At 46.2% G+C, this 19,995-nt stretch overlaps 1 protein-coding gene across 1 annotated transcript; it reads right to left on the reverse strand.

Moving 5' to 3' along the window:
• Window positions 1-1,030: 1,030 nt before the first annotated feature.
• On the reverse strand, window positions 1,031-12,335 carry LOC128464202 (vomeronasal type-2 receptor 26-like). The gene is made up of 7 exons (XM_053448075.1): window positions 12,121-12,335; window positions 8,671-8,962; window positions 6,611-7,336; window positions 5,591-5,812; window positions 4,713-4,836; window positions 2,865-3,419; window positions 1,031-1,155 (listed from the first exon to the last, which is right to left on the reverse strand). Exons 1-7 carry the CDS (start codon window positions 12,333-12,335, stop codon window positions 1,031-1,033), a joined length of 2,259 nt encoding a protein of 752 aa, XP_053304050.1.
• Window positions 12,336-19,995: the final 7,660 nt, after the last annotated feature.

Below are 19,995 nucleotides of genomic sequence, written 5' to 3' on the forward strand. Positions count from 1 at the left end.
GGCCGGCAGAGACCACTGGTCTCCCTGCTCCAACAGTTAAAAGTCCGTACGGACGACCAATAAAGTCGCTGGTACGGACCTTTAACTGTTGTAACAGGGAGACCAGTGGTCTCTGCCGGCCAAAATGCAATTGGATGATGCCAGAGGAGGCCCCTGCAGGCGACCAATAGAGTCGTTCGCACGGCCCTTTAACCCCTGACAGTGAACTTGTCAGTAGCAGCAGTTACAGACTGATGGGAGTTGGAGTGTGACACAGCGACAGTTAGGTTAGCAGAGGCTGAGAGCGATGCTCGTTACTCAATACTGCGTGTTAATGGTTATTTTGGTGCAGAAAATGTGCTGTTGTGGGGTGGATTGGAGAAGTTGTAGCGATTACTGTAGGGTATTACAGGAGCTGCAGCCCCTGATCCTGAGTGGAATTTAGTTGATGAAGACAGTCGGCCATTTACACTGCCAGCCAAACCTGTAACTTGTGGACGGGTACATTTTTATGTTATGTTTCTATCATATCATCTATTAGGACATTTCATCAATTCTGGGATGAATCAGCTCCTACGTAACACCACAATGCAGCTTTGCTTCACGGGGAAACTGAAGACATCGGCGACAACAGCAAAACCACAAAAGCTGCCACCGGCAGCAGCCAGAGCGACGAGCGTGGTGAGACCTCAGCCTTCTCGAGTAATGTGACTGATTCCCAGAAACAGGTAGGGCAGAGACATCCACTGCTTTCCATTTATGAAGCATGTCAAAGCAGCAGTCAAATAAGGTGACTGCTTGGTCAACTTATCACTGTCAGAGGTGCTTCCTCCTCCATGATGAAGCCATTCAGGCAGCTGCTAGAGGCTCTCACTCCCCACCACTGCCTCCCCTGTCGCACCACCTTTAGAAGGACTGTAGTGTCCTCCCTTTACCAGTCTTGTGTGCCATTTTTGAAGGCCAAGCTGTCCAAGGCAGCCGGACACTTCACTTCACTTCACTTCACTTCACCTCACCTCACCTCACCTCACCTATGACATATGGAGCGTCACTAGTGCACAGAACGCCTTTTTTCACCGACAGCACACTGGTTGCTGCCCAAATATTTAGAGGACAAGGACAGGACCACTGTAGCCGGTGTAGGCAGAGGCAGACAGGGTGACACGAAGGACAGAACTGGAGCACAAGAGCAGAAAGGTTATAGATCCTTCTTACTCGATGTTGAGCATTTGGATGTGAAGCACCCATCAGCTCACATTTGGGCAGCTCTTAGGAAGATGCTGGTGCAGTGGATTGGATCACACGCAGGCACAGCAGTAGAAGTGAGAATGGTGGTTACTGTTGGGGCACCAAACATGGTGAAAACGGTTAGAAATGGGAATATTGTAGGTTTGTGTTCTGCTATTCCAACTGACGGGCAGCGTAGGCTTTAGAAACGTATTGAAAAGTACCGTTAGATTGCCAGACACTTACAGCATGAAGGCAAGCTAGCAGATGAGGGAGGAGTAGGAGCAGTAGGCCTACCCCACCTACGTCAGGATATAGTCACCTGCTGGAACTTCATTCTGGATGGATCCTAGAGCAGCAGCATGCTCTTCACTCAATGTCCTCTGAGCAGAGCATTGGGGTGTCCAGCGATGTGACCAAGGACTTAAGCCAGAGCACTGCTACTTTGGGCCAGGTCATCCTCTTACTCACCTACCTTTATCAATACATGCATGACTTTCTGGAACAGAATGAGGTCTTTCCAGGCAAGAGATTACAAGCAGAGGCTGCAAAGCTGATCAGTAGGCCTCAGGGACACTTTATAGTACATGCTGGCAACCCTCTTTGATCCAAGGGTTAAGGGCAAGTTGACCTTTAAAAATTATTTGGAGAGACATCCTTGTCTGTAGGGTGGGTGAGATGCAGCACAAAAGGGATATGCTAAGTGAAGGAGAGATGAAGGTGTATGATATCGAAATTTCCAGCAGCAGTGGCAGTGGTCCCAGCCACATGTCCTAGTGCTAGTGTACTAGTACCACCCAAGCTACCCAAAGTGCAGCCTCTGAGATGGTGAAACCCTATCTTGAGGAACTGCCACTATCTCCTGGTACTGACCCTCTATATTATCTAAACCAGAAAGCTGACTAGTGCCTGCTTGCCCAGGCCCAATGCTCTTCTACTCATGCTGCTGCACCACGTTTCTATCATCTGCCAGTGTCTGCCTGCTCAGACCCAGTGCTCTACTGCTGCTACTACTACTACTACTACTACTACTACTACTACTACTACTACTACTACTACTACCTCCACATTCTGCCCCAAAGGAAAACCAGGAAACGAAATCTGTTGCCTGAAAAACAAACGCGGCAAGAAAGAAACAAATATTCCGTCAGATGCGATTTTGCTCACCCTGCACATGTCTGTGAGAAAGTACATTTAGCCGGACTTTTTTTATTGTTCTTATCATTTGGTGGTAAGTAAGAAAAATGCAAGCCTCCATGCAAGTACACGATTCACTGCATCCCATTAGGTGCATGTGCTTACTCTATACTATGTAATAGATACTTTATTTCTTATGTGAAATATATTGATTTGGGCCTCCCGATTGAACAAAAGTGTAAAACATTTTGGAAAAAATATACAACCCAAAAGTCCAGAACTTGAAGCCAATACGGCAAAAACCTCTACGGCCACCATGTATTTGCCTTTGGTGCTCAGATAGGCCGGGATCATCGCAATCCAAACGCTGCAGAACACCAGCATGCTGAAGGTGATGTACTTGGCCTCATTAAAACTGTCCGGTAATGTCCTGGCTAAAAAAGCTATGATAAAACTAAGAGCTGCCAGAAGCCCCAAATAACCCAGGACACAGTAGAAGGCGATTACCGATCCCTCGTTACACTGAATGATGATCTTTCCAGGATAGGAGTGCATGTCCAGCTCTTGGAACGGAGGAGAGGTGGTCAACCAAATGATGTTGATTAGAACTTGGGCAGAGGAACATATTAGGACAACAAAATTAGACACTTTGGTCCCCACCCAAAAGCTGCCGGGTTTGGTGGCTTTGAAAGCGTTGCAAACCATGAGAGTTTTGGCCAACAGAGAAGACACAGCTAACGAGTAGATGACTCCAAAAGCTGTTTGTCGTAGCATGCAGGTTATATCCACAGGACGACCGAGGAACAGAAACACGCAGAGGAAGCTCAGCTTGATGGAGACCAGGAGGAGGAAGCTGAGGTTCTTGTTATTGAGTTTTACAATTGCTGTGTGTCTGAACTTTGTAAAGATGATTAATATGACTGCAGTTATGAAACAGAACACAGTTGTAACAAACAAAATAATTGCAGAAATTGGATCATTCTCATAGGACAGAAATTCCACCATTTTTGAGACACACTGAGTCTTGCGCTCATCGGGACATTCATTGTCGGGGCATTTAATGCAAAACTCACTGTCTATTAAAGGAGAAAAAAGAAATAAATCTATGAATACCGATGAGAGGCACTGGTGCACAGATACTTTTCACACACGTGTTTAAAGTGTATCGTTCCCTTTCCTTCTTCATAGCTTAGTGAACATCACTGAGCTTACAAATAAATATAAATAAATAATATGTGTGTTTCACACATTCAGAGCACATTCAGAGCAGCCAAAGTAACCACTGGTCATTGCATCAAGGTACTTTCGGGGGAATTATTCAGAGATTGCCAGAAAATGAACTAAACAAACGGCTCTCTAGGTTTAATTATGTTTTTTCTTAATATTGAGGGCAACTGTAGTAAATGTATAGAGCAATCGGTTACACGATTTCTGTTTTTCGCCACCAATAAATTGTTATTTGTTGCAGAGTGACATCATTAAAACTATTAAACGGGGGCAATTGTCAGATATATGGTATAAAGGATTCAACACTGATAAATGTAAAGTTATGCATTTGGTTACAAAAACAGTAGATGCTAATTGCGGGCAAAACGTGACTGGAATGAAACAAAGATTAGAGGAAACTACTTAACACCAGGATTAGTAAACAGGAGGCCAAGATAACAAAATGACTCTAGGTTTTAAAAAAAAGCATTAATAAAAGTAGTTAATGCACTTGTGACGCTATAGAAAACATTTGTTATGTCTTTTTTGGAATCAGCTTTAGCATCTGTTCATAAGAAAGATATTATTGAATACAAACTGCCAAAAAAATGAAAGTGGCATCGCACTTTTTTCCGCTCACTTCTTGGAACGTGATTTCGTTCAGTTGTAGTAGAAAGAGAGGCACTTTTTCCCTCAAAGCATAAGGCAGAAAATGCAACTTATTTCAAATAAAAAAGTGCTGTGCTTCCAGCTTTCTTCATAGTGAGGGCTATAAATTTACTGCCTACATTGTTGGTCTATTCACTAAGAAGCTGAGTGATTAGCTGAGTTAAGAGTAAACTAACTCTGACGTGCCTGAGGCTGCATGCCTTTGCTACGTGCGTATCCTCTAACATGCAGGTTAATGAGAGCTTTCAACTTTCAGGAATTTCAGACAAGTTAAATTGAACGTGCATGTCCTCGCCTGAAACTCACACATTTAGAAACAAAACTTCCGTGCAATGTGACTAAATAACTAATAAAATATAATAGAAACAGAGGGGAAGAATTACACAATAAATCACTCCTACGTAAACAGAGTGGGGACAAAGATATTCTCCCATTCCATAAGCATGTTTCGGCCATTAAGTTGTTCACTGTGTCTGTAATAACAGAAGATATACCAGATCTGTTGGATATCTCCCCCTCCGAGCACCGGACACAGTCGTAGCAGCAGGTTTGGATTCCGGGTTTTAGTGCTTTTCTGTAACCTGGCAGACACTTCTCTGAACATCGGGATATTGGGATCTAGAAACAAGAAAATACAATAAATGCGTGGTTGTGAAATGGGCATTTAGAGTAGTGTGATGGAGGGGGTTAATTATACCTGCAGAGGCCTGCGTCTCATTCACTCCACCCCCTAAATATTTTGGGATGAGTGGGGTTAACATGGGCAACAAATAATTACATTAATAGCTTTAACATCAGAAAAAGCCTACCTACCCCCACTTGTAAGAGCCCCAGAAAGATACAATGAATCCTTTGGGTGCAAGGAGGTTAGCGAATAGAAAATGCTGTCTATTCCCTTCGCATCCCAGGGGGCGCAAACTATAGAAAAAAAAGCATCAGATGCCTATCCAACAACGTCTAACAATCCCCCGAAGTCCTCGGAGTCAGCTGATGACAAATGGAGGTTAAAAAAAGAAATGTATGTGACCATTAAATACTAGTTTAGCAGTTGGGGTGACTTAGAATGAAAAAATGGGGTGCACCATAACTCTAATTGTCTCATTCAAAGAAGGCTCCCACCCTTTGATTTACAAACCAGTTCGTAAAACCAGTTGCCCCAAGATAAGCCACTAATTGTTATTCTCGTTGGCTTTTGGTTCAGACCCCAGGTTGGGTTCCAACTCATTAACCAGGTTCAAGTCAGTAGAAGAAGATCCTCTCATTTTTTGTGAGCAGGTCCAGCTCAGGATGTTGGCCCCCGAAGTGCCCCCAGCTTGACCCATTCTACACCAGTCATTTCACTCAATGCAATAAATTGATAAACGTTCCTCACCTTATTGTTCTTCCACACTATGTTAGTAGAGCTGATTGTGATCTGCTGGTCCTCCGAGGCCCATGGGGTGAAGTTCCCCACCGTGATGGGGTACGACAAGCGGCCGTCAGGTCTTCTCCAGTTAACGATCGTATAGCAATAGCCAAAGTCCCCGTTCTCATCAAAGAATAGAGCGCTATCGTTTCGCACTAAATTGGAAACTCTTTTAATGTAATGATGTAACTACAAAAAAATATTACAATAAACAAAAGCGTTTTAGAATGACAGAATCCGTATCTCATTCCATATGTAGAATGTTTACACATAGGTACTGTCTGTAAGCCCTAACCGGTGTACTCAGTGCTGTACAGTTTACTGTCTCGTAAAGGGGACAGTAAGGGCTGTCAAATACTAAGTACTGGGATCATACAGACGGTATGATGGGGTACAAAAGGTAACTGTCCTATCCCCCGTCTCTCTCTCTCTCGCCATCCCTTCTCTCTCTCTATCTCTCTTTTTTCCATCTCTCTCCCATCCCTTCTCTCTCTCATCTCTCCATCTCTCTCCCATCCCCTCTCTCTCCTCCCCCATCTTTCTCTCCCATCCCCTCTCTCTCTCCTCCCCCATCTCTCTCTATCCCACCCTCTTTCTCTCTCCTCCCCATCTCTCTCTTTCCCATCCCCTCTCTCTCTCCTCCCCATCTCTCTCTCTCCCATCCTCTCTCTCCTCCCCCCGCCTCTCTCTCTCTCTCCCATCCTCTCTCTCCTCCCCCCGCCTCTCTCTCTCTCTCTCTCCCATCCTCTCTCTCCTCCCCCCGCCTCTCTCTCTCTCCCATCCTCTTTCTCTTATCGTTTCCCCAAGCCCAGGAATCTTGAGATCACTGAGTCTTTCCTGATCGTTTCCACCAGCAGATCCGGCAGCAGTGATGGAAAGTAAAGCACACACCTTGTTCCTGTAGTTATAGTTTGTATTTTTCTTCCCACCTGATTTTTTTCTATGATATGAATAAAAATGGGCAAGAGATTGAGCCATGACGCCTACGGCAAAAAACACGCGAGGAGAAACCCCAATGTACATCTGCTCTTTAGTGTTGAGGAAATAATCCTCCCCGGTGCAGTTGCGAAGGGTTAACTTATAAATGTGCGAATACAAATAATTGGTGGCTGCATCGTTGGTCAAGCATTTTAGTAATGTGATCCAGATATACTCCAGAAGCTTGTCCGTGGGGCGCTTTGAGGGAGACACTTTCTTAAAGAATACCCCGTCGTCTACAAAGTACATCGGGCAGAGCTCTATGGCGAGACTCCCGTTAAATGCCGGTATGAAATTACCAGTCAGGTAACTGTTAGAGGCCCAGGACGGAGGAAGAATTAACGTCTTGTCATTGAATGCTCGGTGCGAACGTGACAAAAAATCAGCGATGGCCAAATTAAACGCCCCGCACAGGATAATGACCTCAGCAGAAGACCTCTGAACAAACAGCAGATTCCGTTCCATCTCTGCGTTTTTAACGTTATATTTATTGATGCCAATTTTTATAGTGAAGGCAACGCAAATGTCGTAACTGCTCAGGTATCTCATCAGCCACTGGCTTTCCGTCTCTCCGCCGGCATCGTCCGACACGATTATTCCCACCCAGGTCCATCCAAAGCGTTTCAGAAGCTTGGATATAACCTTGTAATGGACGTGGTCATTGTGAAGCATTCGGAAGAAATGCGGATAAACGCGTCTATCGCTCAGCTTGTAGTCTGTGGCTCCATAACTGATCTACAAGGTTCAAGAAAACACGACAGACACTTCGTTATATGTCGCCAACCCAGACCGTAGCGCGGTCACAACAGTGAAAACACCTAACAAAGACACTTTAAAGCTGGCAATAACTTTAACACCTGTCAAGAACAGCCCCGGAGGGCAAGGATGGGGCGGAGGGGCCCCATGAATGACGTGCCGGGCGAGGCAACCCCTTTGAATGCCTGGTTTTAAGGGTTAAGGGATGACTAGGCAACATTTTGGCACTTAATGAGTTAATGTTTTGTGGCACATGCGAGACCGGAGGGGAGGGGGTAATTGCCCTCCCTGAGGGGTATATATTAAGAGGGGCTTATGTTATAGGGGCAATCATTTTAAAGAATATTTTCCCGCCCATCCCTCCCCTATTTTCGTCGTTAGCCGGGGGCTCAGGTTTTTTAGGCTGGTACGGTGCAGGAGTTAACCCTCTATAGGAAGGGTTACTTGTGGTGCACGGAGGTGTAAGTGCAGGACACTCCGGGGGCATTCGCCCCTGTGAATCGTACGGTCATGTGACTGCCGCGCTAGGGGCGGTTCCAGCAGGGATACAGGTGGATACGCCCATACCGGCCGGTTACTTCATTGGTTATCATTTTTGCATTTCATTTTGACGGTAAATGTTTATATACTGGGTCAAAAATGTGTTTGGCTAATAAATGGTTAAAACTTTACTGATGTAAACATTTAATAAAGCTTGCGTGTCGCGGTGCTGTGTTATATGTTATAAAATCCATATCTGACGATTAATAAAGTTTTGAAGTAAAGAATTGTCTCTTGTGTTATTTAGTGGGGGGGGTGGACGCTGCTTCATTCAGGACATTTAGCTACAGAAGGAGACGAGGGTCCTGCTCCGGGGGCTTATGCTCTACACATTTCCTCGGCGATGTTCCTCCTCTAGTTATTCATCAAACGCCACAAAAGACCCACAAAACTGATTTAACACAAAAACAGCGAATTATAAAGCCGCTCTAGGTAGTTAGGTGACTCTGTCAGATGGTCTTGTGAGTCTGTTACCCGTCTTGACAGTCAGGTCGGTGGTGGAGTTGGTCATTGACCGTCATTTCTGTTCGCGCGAATTCAACTTGGGGTCCAAGAAGGAGCCCCCTTTTCAACTCGATTTACAACTAAAACAGACTTTCTGGGGACTGGGACTCAAAGAGCTAAATTATGTGACACGTGTGAGCCTCAGGACATCTCAAGGGCCACAGAAAAGCTGTGCAGGTGGCAGAGGCATCAGAAGATCCTGAGGTGGATCAGAATAAAAGCCCCCAGGGCCCACTGGGCTCTGATAACATTATTGTCCGGTCACTGACCTGTGCGTAGCCGTACACTCCGAGGAGCTCTGCTACGGGCAGAGTCGTAACGGAAAAGTGATCTCCGATGAATCCGGCCACCTTGCCCGTCGAGCAGGAGTAATTGGGAACCGTCTTCTTTGGCCCAGATAAAATTTGTAAAACGCTTCTTATAGCTTTCCTCCCATCCAGACACGAATCGTATAGATGATACCCCAGCGTGATATTCGGGGCGATAATCCGTAGCGCGTCTTCTGATTTCTCAACGGCGTAGATAAATTTAAGAATGTTGTAGTAATTATTGACATTGGGCCTGTAAAAAAAAGTGAAATAAAAGCATAATGTAGAGGATCCACAGAAAAGGCAGAGCCGGCTCCTCGCTGACAGATACAACGTAACAAATTTTACTTAAAGGGCATGCAGGGGCGGAAGAATCGCCTCCAAAGACGGGTGACGATGTAACGGATGCTACTGATTGCTGATACACCAAGGGAAGGGAGTGCCCTTTTACTAATAGTGATTAGTGAGCTGGGCTCCATTGACTTGAATAGACCCTCTGTGAACTCATTGGAGTGTCAGTCGGCGCCGCCATCTACTGAGTGGCAGCAATGTCACTCGCTGATAGCGCTTATGGTTGCTCCTCGGGGTAGAGGGGGTTTTGTTGCTGAACGTCTCGAGATCGAGGCATGTCAGCAACACCGATTACGCTTAGGAAGCGATTGCTGACTTCTCCTTAAGCAGACAGGTTAAAATGTAGCAGGGGGCCGGCAGGGGCCGTCAGCCTCCCCTCTGTCTGCAGACAGGTTACAACGTAACAGATGCCACTGATCTCTGATACAGGGGGCCGACGGGGGCCTTTGTAATAGGGAATAGCTTTCAGCGGCAGCACTGACCTCTGTGTGTAATTAACTTCCTCAATACCAAATCATCCATGTGTGTGCTTAACCTCTTCAATGCTGGAGAGCAAAACCTCTTTGTTAGACTTTATTTTTGTATGCTTTTTATTTTTTCCTCCCTCATGCACATGCGCTCCATTGTTTGTTCACTGGTTAACCTCTTTAGTGCCAGAGTGTAAAGCATTATTGTGTGTGATGTTAACCTTCTCAGTACTGGAATGGGAAACTTACAGACATGTGTAGTTAACCTCTTTGCTGCCAATAACGTGTGTTTAACACCTAAAATAATCCAAAATAATGCGATAATCAGCATTCTGCTCTGAGAGCAGCGCCCGGCCCGCAGGAAGCCTGTCGGACGCCGGTGTATTTACATTCTACGGACTGTAACTGCGAGTAAAAGATATTTGATCTGCTGCAGAACATGATCCGGCCCGACACCTGCGCTGCCTGCGATCCACAATTATTTATTCCTCAAAATGGTGAACATTAAATGCGTCTTTTAAATATATATCCGGAACCTTCTGGAATCCGGTATCGGAAATGTTCCTGCCAATAACAGTGGATTCTGCCTGACTCTTCATAAATACAAACATTTAACCCCCAAATGACCCATTATTACAGATGTCTCCGTTTCGGGGAATAAATAATATGTATTTCTTATAATAATAACCGCCCGTCCTGATTATCGGCAGCGTCATAAATATTATCGTCTTTAGTCAAATATTAATTAATTTGAAATTCTCAAACGTCATCGCCGTATTTTCCCCAGGGATATTTGGGTTTTTGAGTGTAATGAGATCAATCGCTTCACATTCATATAAACGTATATCAGATTCTTCAGCGTCTTCCTGAGTCAGACTTCATAAAGAATTTTAACACTTCTGCTGAGAGGCAGTTCCACTTATCAACTACCCGCTCAATAAAGTAAAACCTCCTTCCATTCCACCTCAGCCTCTGACTCTCTAGTTTCTAAACTTCCCTCCGCTCCTTTGTTAAATCTCTTTATGAATGTAAAATGTCTCTCCCATCTGTGTCTCTCTAATCCCCTCTCTCTCTCCCCTATACCTCCTCTCTCCCGTCTACCTCTCCTCTCTCTGCTGTCTCTCTCATCTCTCTCTCTTTCTCCCATGTCTTTCCTCTCTCTCTGCTGTCTCTCCCTGCCATCTCTATTTTTCTTGTGTCTCTCCTCTCCGTCCTGTCTCTCTTCTCTCCCCCATCTCTCTCTGTCTCTCCAATCCCCTCTCTTCCATACGTCTCTCCTCTATGTCCTGTCATCTTTCTTTCTCTGTCTTCCTCATCACCTCTCTCCTATCTGTCTCTCCCATCCCCTCTCTCCCCTGTCTCTCCCTGCTGTCTCTCTTTGCCATCCCATCTCTCCCTCTGTCTCTCTCACTTCTAAACCCCTCTCTCCCGTCTCTCTCTCTCTATCCCCCCTCTCTCTTCCATACCCCTCTCTCCCGTCTCTCTATCCCCCCTCTCACTTCCATACCCCTCTCTCCCGTCTCTCTCCATCCCCCCTCTCTCTTCCATACCCCTCTCTCCCGTCTCTCTCCATCCCCCCTCTCTCTTCCATACCCCTCTCTCCCGTCTCTCTCCATCCCCCCTCTCTCTTCCATACCCCTCTCTCCCGTCTCTCTCCATCCCCCCTCTCTCTTCCATACCCCTCTCTCCCGTCTCTCTCCATCCCCCCTCTCTCTTCCATACCCCTCTCTCCTGTCTCTCTCTCCCCCCTCTCTGTTCCATACCCCTCTCTCCCATCTCTCTCTATCCCCCCTCTCACTTCCATACCCCTCTCTCCCCCCTCTCTCTTCCATACCCCTCTCTCCCGTCTCTCTATCCCCCCCTCTCTCCTCGTTGAAGAGTATAGCTGTAAGAATCCCCCCGTAGAATATTCCGTCTCTCTCGGCCGTTACCGCGCGTCGGACGCTCCATACTTTGTGCAATTCGATCGTCGGAGCTTCCCGGATAATAAAAGCTGCAAACATCCAGCATGCGCGTGCACTCAGGCGGCACAGACGGGGAAATAGGGAGATTAACCTCTCCAATGCCAGCAGAGAAGCCTCCCCTTACAGGTTCCTGTCAGCCGCACACAGAGACGGCTCCCGGGACGATCTGACATCACATCTCAGCTGAAACAAGCGATAAAGTCAGCGACGTCGCTGGGACGGCACCTTTAAGACCCCGCGAGGAACGCGCCGGCTCCGCTCTCACTAATAAAGGGGCCCCTGGGGTAACTTCCATACATGTTTTACTCAAGAACGCCCCGATTCTAATCTTTTCTAGAATTTTTTAATGATTATTAATATTTAGGGAACGTCTGACTTGCCCCCAAACTAATGTTCCTAACGCCCCCTTAAATCCGGGGGAAACGTGAAATCCCGTGTTTTATGACGATGGGATATAACGCGGCTCGTTGTCAGAGGCGCCAATGAATGGGTTAAACGAGACACATCGGCTTTTAACCCCCTCGCCGGCACTCCGGCGGGTCACTTTTAGCCCCCAGCCCGGGGCATTAACCGTTTGTTGGGGGGCGAGGAATAATGAACCCCTCTGGTGATTGGGAGAGATCACCCACCTCATGCACATGGCGGAACGGACGATGCGTGGCTGCAGGGAGTAGTGAGCCACGAACGAGTTGACGGTCAGCACTCCTCCGACGATGACGTCTCCATCATGGAAATATTGGTAATCTTCATAAAACGGGGCGAGGGAGAGTTTACAGGCTGCCGCCGGTCCCCGGACCTCAGCTTTCCCGCCCGCGATCCACCAGACGACGACAAAGAGTAACATCGTCCCAGCAGAGTGATAGCGAGTATCACGGGACGGCGGCCTGTGCCACACGCCTCGCTCGCACCGGCCTTTTATAAAGGTTGGGGACCTGCGCGGCGCGGGGCCTTCTGCCCTAATTACATGTTTTGACAGAGAAATCCTGTAATCAGCATCATATCGCTGAGCTCAGCGTTCCCTCCTCTCAATCCTATCCGTCTTTCTACCATCCAATAAACACGTTATTATTATTATTTATTGTTTTATATAGCGCCGTCAAGCTCCGTAGCCCTGTACAAGGGGTTAATAAAGCAGCTCTTTATCGGCTCACAAGTTATCAGTCACCGGTCCCTGTGTAATGTATATATCAATCAGTCACCGGCCCCTGTGTAATGTATATATCAATCAGTCACCGGCCCCTGTGTAATGTATATGTTAATCAGTCACCGGCACCCTGTGTAATGTATATGTTAATCAGTCCCCGGCCCTGTATAATGTATATATCAATCAGTCACCGGCCCCTGTGTAATGTATATGCCAATCAGTCCCCGGCCCTGTATAATGTATAAGTCAATCAGTCACTGGCCCCAGTGTAATGTATATGTCAATCCGTCCCCGGCCCTGTATAATGTAAAAGTAAATCAGTCACCAGCCCCTGTGTAATGTATATATCAATCAGTCACCGGCCCTGTATAATGTATATATCAATCAGTCACCAGCCCCAGTGCAATGTATATGTCAACCAGTCCCCGGCCCTGTATAATGAATAAGTAAATCAGTCAGCGGCCTCTGTGTAATGTATATGTCAATCAGTCCCCGGCCCTGTACAATGTATAATTTAATCAGTCACTGGCCCCTGCGTAATGTATATGTCAATCAGTCCCCGGCCCTGTATAATGTATATGTCAATCAGTCACCGGCCCCATGTAATGTATATGTCAATCAGTCACCGGCCCTGTACAATGTATAATTTAATCAGTCACTGGCCCTTGCGTAATGTATATGTCAATCAGTCCCCGGCCCTGTACAATGTATAATTTAATCAGTCACTGGCCCTTGCGTAATGTATATGTCAATCAGTCCCCGGCCCTGTATAATGTATAAGTCAATCAGTGACCGGCCCCTGTATAATGTATATGTCAATCAGTCACCGGCCCTGTACAATGTATAATTTAATCAGTCACTGGCCCCTGCGTAATGTATATGTCAATAAGTCCCCGGCCCTGTATAATGTATAAGTCAATCAGTGACTGCTCCCCTGTATAATGTATATGTCAATCAGTCCCCGGCCCTGTATAATGTATAAGTCAATCAGTGACCGCTCCCCTGTATAATGTATATGTCAATCAGTCCCCGGCCCTGTATAATGTATAAGTCAATCAGTGACCGCTCCCCTGTATAATGTATATGTCAATCAGTCGCCGGTCCCTGTATAATGTATATATCAATGAGTTATCAGCCTCTGTATAGTGTATATGTTACCGGGCCCTGTATAATATGTGGCCCCCAGATTGTATCCCGCTGTACCTCTGGGACTTTTGAACTTTAGCTGGATGCTCATGTGACCAATTGAGCCAATAGGGAGAGCCCTGAGCTGGAACTTTCCAGAACATTGGAGGGCACAGAAGGAGAGGGACGCTGCAGCAGTGAAGTTCAGCAACAACATCCCTGTTCTGATGATCCAATATAAGGTGTGAGTGCCGTGCGAGTGCCGTGTGAGTGCCGTGTGAGTGCCGTGTGAGTGCCGTGCGCTTCCAGCTGCACCCTGAGTGAGGGAGAGCTGAGGGAGCGGGATCCAGACACAGCGAGTGGCTGACAGACCCTGGAGCTTCCCTCGGGCTCCGCGGCCGGATACCTGAGCTGGGGGGGTTATGGCGTCTCCTCCCCCCGTCACGCCGATAGACGGACATTAAGTTCCGCGGCCCTCTCTGTGGATCGCAGCAATGTCTTCCCAGTGAGCTTCATTTGCTTTAAGTTGTGGATTGCATTAAAGGGCCCGACCCCTCTGTGCACCCGCTGGTACCCATCAGCCATTAGGGTGACGCCTGTTCAGGTGGTTTGGGGGAGCTGGGCCGGGGGACACAGGGTTTGTTTGTCTAGTCAGCCCTTGTATTGCATGCGTTACTTTTATCTGGTATTTATTTTTACCGTTAATGAGATAAACAGTAATCCGGATCTTTTACCCAACCTGACTCTGGGATACCATGCGCTCGATTCCTGCGGAGATGTGAATAAGGCCATAGAAAATGTGTTACGGATATTATCCGGACCCTCTAGGACTGTCCCCAATTACTCCTGCAGGAGTCACGGCAAACTGGCTGGGGTTATTGGAGATCTGTCTTCAGAAACATCCTTACATATCGCCAATATACTGAGCCTGTACGATTACCCACAGGTAGGAGATCTTTTATATTTTAATAAGAAAAATGAAAAAAGCAGACTAGATGGGCCAACTGGACCTTTTCTGCCATTATTAGCTACATATATGCAACAATCGGCCATAACATTCTGCGCGCTGACAGGTGGAGGCAATAACACGGATAATCTCGTTATCATGGCGCCTGTCAGTGGGGGGATATATTACGCAGCAAGTGAACATTTCATCCTCAAAGTTAATATGTTAGAAGCAGGAAAAATGGGCAAGTGTAAGTATCTGAGCGTCATGGGGCCGAATTGTGACGACTGGGTCAGATCACCTCCAAAACTGCAGCTCTTGTGGGGTGTTCCTGGTCTGCAGGGGTCAGTACCTATCAACGGGCGCGTGAGCATAAGTACTGGACCACAGAGCAATGGAAGAAGGTGGCCTGGTCTGATGCATCATCTTTTCTTTTACATCATGTGGATGGCCGGGTCCGTTGTTTACCTGGAGAACACACTGCACCGGAACGCGTTCATGAGGGCCGCACCTCGCAACTTACAGGAGTTAAAGGATCTGCTGCTAACGTCTTGGTGCCGGATCCCACAGCACACCTTCAGAGGTCTACTGGAGTCCAAGCCTCGATGGGTCAGGGCTGTTTTAGCAACAAAAGGGGGACCTACACAATATTAGGCAGGCAGTCATAATGTTATGTATTCTCTATATTACCTTTTTATAATCTATATTTATATATATAAATGTTCAGTTTATGTGATATTTTATTTAATGGATATTCTAGTGATGAGCCAGAGGTCTTAGTAGATTTTGGTACTAAAGTGATTTCAGGGCACAGGGGCTTAGCTGGAGTATTTGGCACCTGGAGGGATCCTGTGGCACCCCCACACACAAAACACTTAAAAACAGCAAAATGAAAATCAAAAGGGTGGTCGTGGCCTCGCAAGTGGGTCAAAAACGTGAAAATCCAAAAACCAAATGAATACGCACATGTGTTTCACACATTGTGATTATATAAATTAAATAAATAAGGGTCGGTCATTCATGGCTTGACCGGGTTCAAAAATAGAGTCACAAACCCAAGCCCTGATGGGTCAAGGGAAAGGACGTGCATAGAACCGCCTGGTGTGACCGTGCGCTCACCATGTGCTGAGGCGTGCAAGCTGCACATGGTGACTCCAGCATATGTGTGCTGGGGCAAATCAGCACCTCGACTCCATGCTTTCCCAGCCCTAAGGCCAGAGGATCAGTGTTTCCCCCATCTTCCCATTGGGGTACTAGACTTGACTATTTTTTTTTTTTTTTGGAGCCCGAGGTGCGTGCTCCATTGGTGCTGCTCTGTGCTCCGAAGAGGCAACAGAAGCCCAGTAAACGATACTGAGTTCCCTCAAGGGGAACCCAGACAAACCCCCCCCCCCATGGGAGGGCCGGATCTTCGAGTATCACCCCGAAGGGTGAGACCCCTTTGCCTTCGGGGCACTCCGCAAGGGAGTAACCCCCTTTAGGCTTCACTGCCAAAAAAACAGTGATCAAAGCAAAAGTGTCCAAAAACGAAAATCAAACAGTGGTCGTAGCCTCGCAAAGCGATTCGGCAACCGCGAAAGTCAAAAAAGCAATTAATAGGCACACATGCATCCACACATTGTGATGTATAAATAAAAAATAAATAGGGGCAGGCCATGTCTGGCCTAGCCAGATTCAAAAGTAGAATTTACTCCAAGCCCATATGGCGCTATTGGAGGAAAGCCACCAGCGCAGAACGTGCGCAGCAGCATGCAATACTGCACACGGTGACTCCGGCACCTCTGCCAGAGCAATTAAGCACCTAAGGCCAGAGGATCAGTGTTTCCCCCCTCTCCCTATTGGGTTTTTTTTTTTTTTTTTTTTGAAGCCCGAGGTGCGTGCTCCTGGGTGCGGCAACTGTGCACAAGGCAGCAGAAGCCAGACTACGATACCGAGTTCCCTCACGGAGAACTCGGACAAATTCCAACCCCCCCATGGGAGGGTCGGATCTTGAGTCTCACTCCGAAGAGTGAGACTCCTTGCTGGCCTTCTTGAAGAGAGGAAAGGGCCAGAAGGCTCCAATCCTCCTCCAGCAAAGTCCAGGCTTCACTGCCTCCTAAAAAGAAAACAGTGTCCAAAACGTGGTTACAGAAATCGTGTGCCAAAGAATAGTGGGGGCCAAGCCGTGAATTTCAAAGCCGTGAATTCAAAAAACAGGGAAATTAATAGGCACTCGTGATCAAACAAAGTGATAATATAAATTAAAGAAAAATAATTTAAGGGCAAGCCATTGGTGGCCTGCCAGATTCAAAAATAATTCTCAACCCCAAGACCTAATGGTACATGGGGAAGAGTAGCGCTGGAAGGTCACCAGTGAGAACATGCACTCACTGTGTGGCGTGCAATACCATACACAGTGACTCTAGCACTTCTGACGGAGCATTTCCACCTCAGGTTCCATTGCTTTCCCAAACCCTAAGGCCAGAAGACAAGCCTCATCCCTCCCCACCACAAGAGGGACTACACTTAATCTTAGCCAAAAGGCCAAGAAGCAGTTTCATGGACAGCAGTTTCATCTTTAATAAGACCCGTCAGCATGAGGCTGGGACATTGGCTTCATTCTTGAGGCTTGGGGTAGCAAAAGAAATACCATTATATAAGTTATGGTGAGTAGAGGTGATGGAAACCCCTTCCACTGAAAATTAAAGGGATAGTAGAAGTATTATTATTAATCACTCATCTACAGACGCCAGAAGGCTTGTTTTTTCCTCAGAAATCTCATGGTGCTGCCACAACCACAAGGGATTCTGGGTAGGCGCATGCAAATAAGGTCAACAATGATCACCTTTTGCCTCTATATCCACTTTACAGATTCCTTGAAAGTAATCGCCCGCTGTACAGGACAGCCTTTAGACAAAACTCAGGTAAGAGGTACGATAGCCAGATCACCGCGCATGGACAGCCGTTCCGTCCTTAACCCCTTCGTGACAAAGGCTGATTTTATTTTTTGTACCCTTCGTGACAATGGCCGTTTTAACATTTCTGCGCTGCTCGTGTTTAGCTGTACCGTATTTGCTCGATTATAAGACGACCCCGATTATAAGACGACCCCCCAAAATCAAAATATTAATTTAGGAAAAAAACAAAAAGCCTGAATATAAGACTACCCTATAGGGAAAAAGTTTTACCAGTAAATATTAATTAATGTAAATTATTTTCATGTTTAATAAAAGCTATGATTGAGAAAAATATATTTTTTTAATTTCCTTTTATTTGCCAACCTGCCCCCCCCAGTTATGCCACTCTGCCCCCAGAAATGCTTTATACCCCCCTATTTGCCACTCTGCCCCATGATATGCCTTATACCCCTGTATGCCACTCTGGCATATAGGGGGTTAAAAGGCATATCATGGGGCTGAGTGGCATATAGGGGGGTATAAAGCATTTCTGGAGGTATATAGGCATATCATGGGGCTGAGTGGCATATAGGGGGTTAAAATGCATTTCTGGAGGTCCAGAAATGCATTTTAACCCCCTATATGCCACTCAGCCCCATGATATGCCTTTTAACCCAGCATGTACTGGCTGCCTTGGCTTGATAGGAGTGTGATTGCTGTTAGCAGTTTGATATATATATATATATATATCAAACTGCTAACAGCAATCACACTCCTATCAAGCCAAGGCAGCCAGTACATGCTGGAACCTGGGGATGATAGCAGTGGGATTACAGCCTCCATATGCCATGCTACAACCCCCACCCCCCTTACACATCCATGCTATCACACACACACTCACACTCATTCACAAACATTTAAATACTCATTCATTCCCTTAATCACACACACTTCACACATACTCAAAAACCCTCCCCCACCCCCTCACCTGAACTGCAGATCTCCCACTCGCAGACTTCTGCAGGGGACCGGCTGTAGCAACTTCTCTGGCCCCGCCCCCAGAGGAGGGAGGGGGGAGATAGAGTTCTGTGAGGACGCTGCAAGCTTCCTGCCCTGCTTCTAACAGAAGAGACGCTTCTCGCGACCGGTAAGCAGCATGGCGCCAGCATTTTTTTGGGGTCTGATTAGAAGACGACCCCGATTATAAGACGAGGGGTATTTTTCAGAGCATTTGCTCTGGAAAAAACCTCGTCTTATAATCGAGCAAATACGGTAATTTTCTTCTTTCCCGTTTACTGAACCCACACACATTAGATATTGGGTTTTTCAGGACAAGAAGGGCTTTCTTTAGATGCCATTGTTTTGATTGTATCATATTATTTACTATTAAAAAAAGTATAAAATATGGTGAAACATTTAGAAAAAACTTTTACTCATCTATAAAAGGTAATGAAAAAACCTGCTAAATAGATTCTACTTTTTGTCCTCAGTTTGGAAATACCCAATGTTTTTATGTTTTTTTGCTTTTTTCTGCACCTTATGGGGCAATAAGTACAAGTAGCGTTTCGCTATTTCAAAACCATTTTTTCCAAATCTGGTAATTCTTCCCCCCATGTGCAGCACTTTGATTTATTGAGAAATGCCTGTTCCTGGGAATGGTTTGCACCAATAAACAGGAAACTGCATCATAGAACATAGAATGTGACGGCAGATAAGAACATTAACGACAACCTTCTGCCTCTTTTCTCTTATCCAATCAAATATTCTGGCAACCAAACCCAAAGACTGCAATTTATTTCTAAGTCTTCTATGAGGGACAGCGTCAGACGCTTTACTAAAATCTAGATAAGTAACTTCAATTGCCCCTGCTGGGACTATTATCTTAGTTACCCAAAAAATAAATCAAGTTAGTTTGACGGGATCTTCCTGTAGTAATCCATGCTGCTTCTGATCGTGCAAACCATTTACTTCCAGATATTTAACAATCCTATCGTTTAGCTCTGTTTCCATTATTTTGCCAACTGCCGATGTAAGGCTTACTGGTCTGCAGTTGACCGAGTTTTCCCCACCACCTTTTTTGTGCAGGGGTACTACGGCTGCCGACGTCTAGTCTTCTGGAACCACTGTTGTGATTAGCGACTGGTTAGTGGTGCTCGTGGCTTTGCCGGGACACGTCAAAGCTCTTTTAATGGGTGGATCCCATCGGGTTGCATTGGTTTGTCTGTTTTTACTCTGAAGAGTCCAAGTGGAACTTCTTCTTCAGTAAGCACTCACTTTCCAGTCTCTCCATTTTGGAAAATCCTCGTTTGTATAATCAAAATCCTTGGTTTTAGTACGGGTGCAGTGTAACCTCTCTCCTTATATTGAACCGCACCGATTAATGATCACTGGAGCCCAAACGCTCTCCTATAGA

Source organism: Spea bombifrons, chromosome 1, assembly GCF_027358695.1.
Source record: "Spea bombifrons isolate aSpeBom1 chromosome 1, aSpeBom1.2.pri, whole genome shotgun sequence".
Taxonomy (NCBI): domain Eukaryota; kingdom Metazoa; phylum Chordata; class Amphibia; order Anura; family Pelobatidae; genus Spea; species Spea bombifrons.

Excerpts from the sequence above, each read along its gene's own strand:
- LOC128464202 (XM_053448075.1), bottom strand. The coding sequence starts at position 12,335 with ATGTTACTCTTTGTCGTCGTCTGGTGGATCGCGGGCGGGAAAGCTGAG. Across the intron at positions 7,337-8,670 it reads GAGTGTACGGCTACGCACAG|ATCAGTTATGGAGCCACAGA; the intron begins GTCAGTGACCGG and ends TGAACCTTGTAG. Across the intron at positions 4,837-5,590 it reads TAGTGTGGAAGAACAATAAG|ATCCCAATATCCCGATGTTC; the intron begins GTGAGGAACGTT and ends TCTTGTTTCTAG.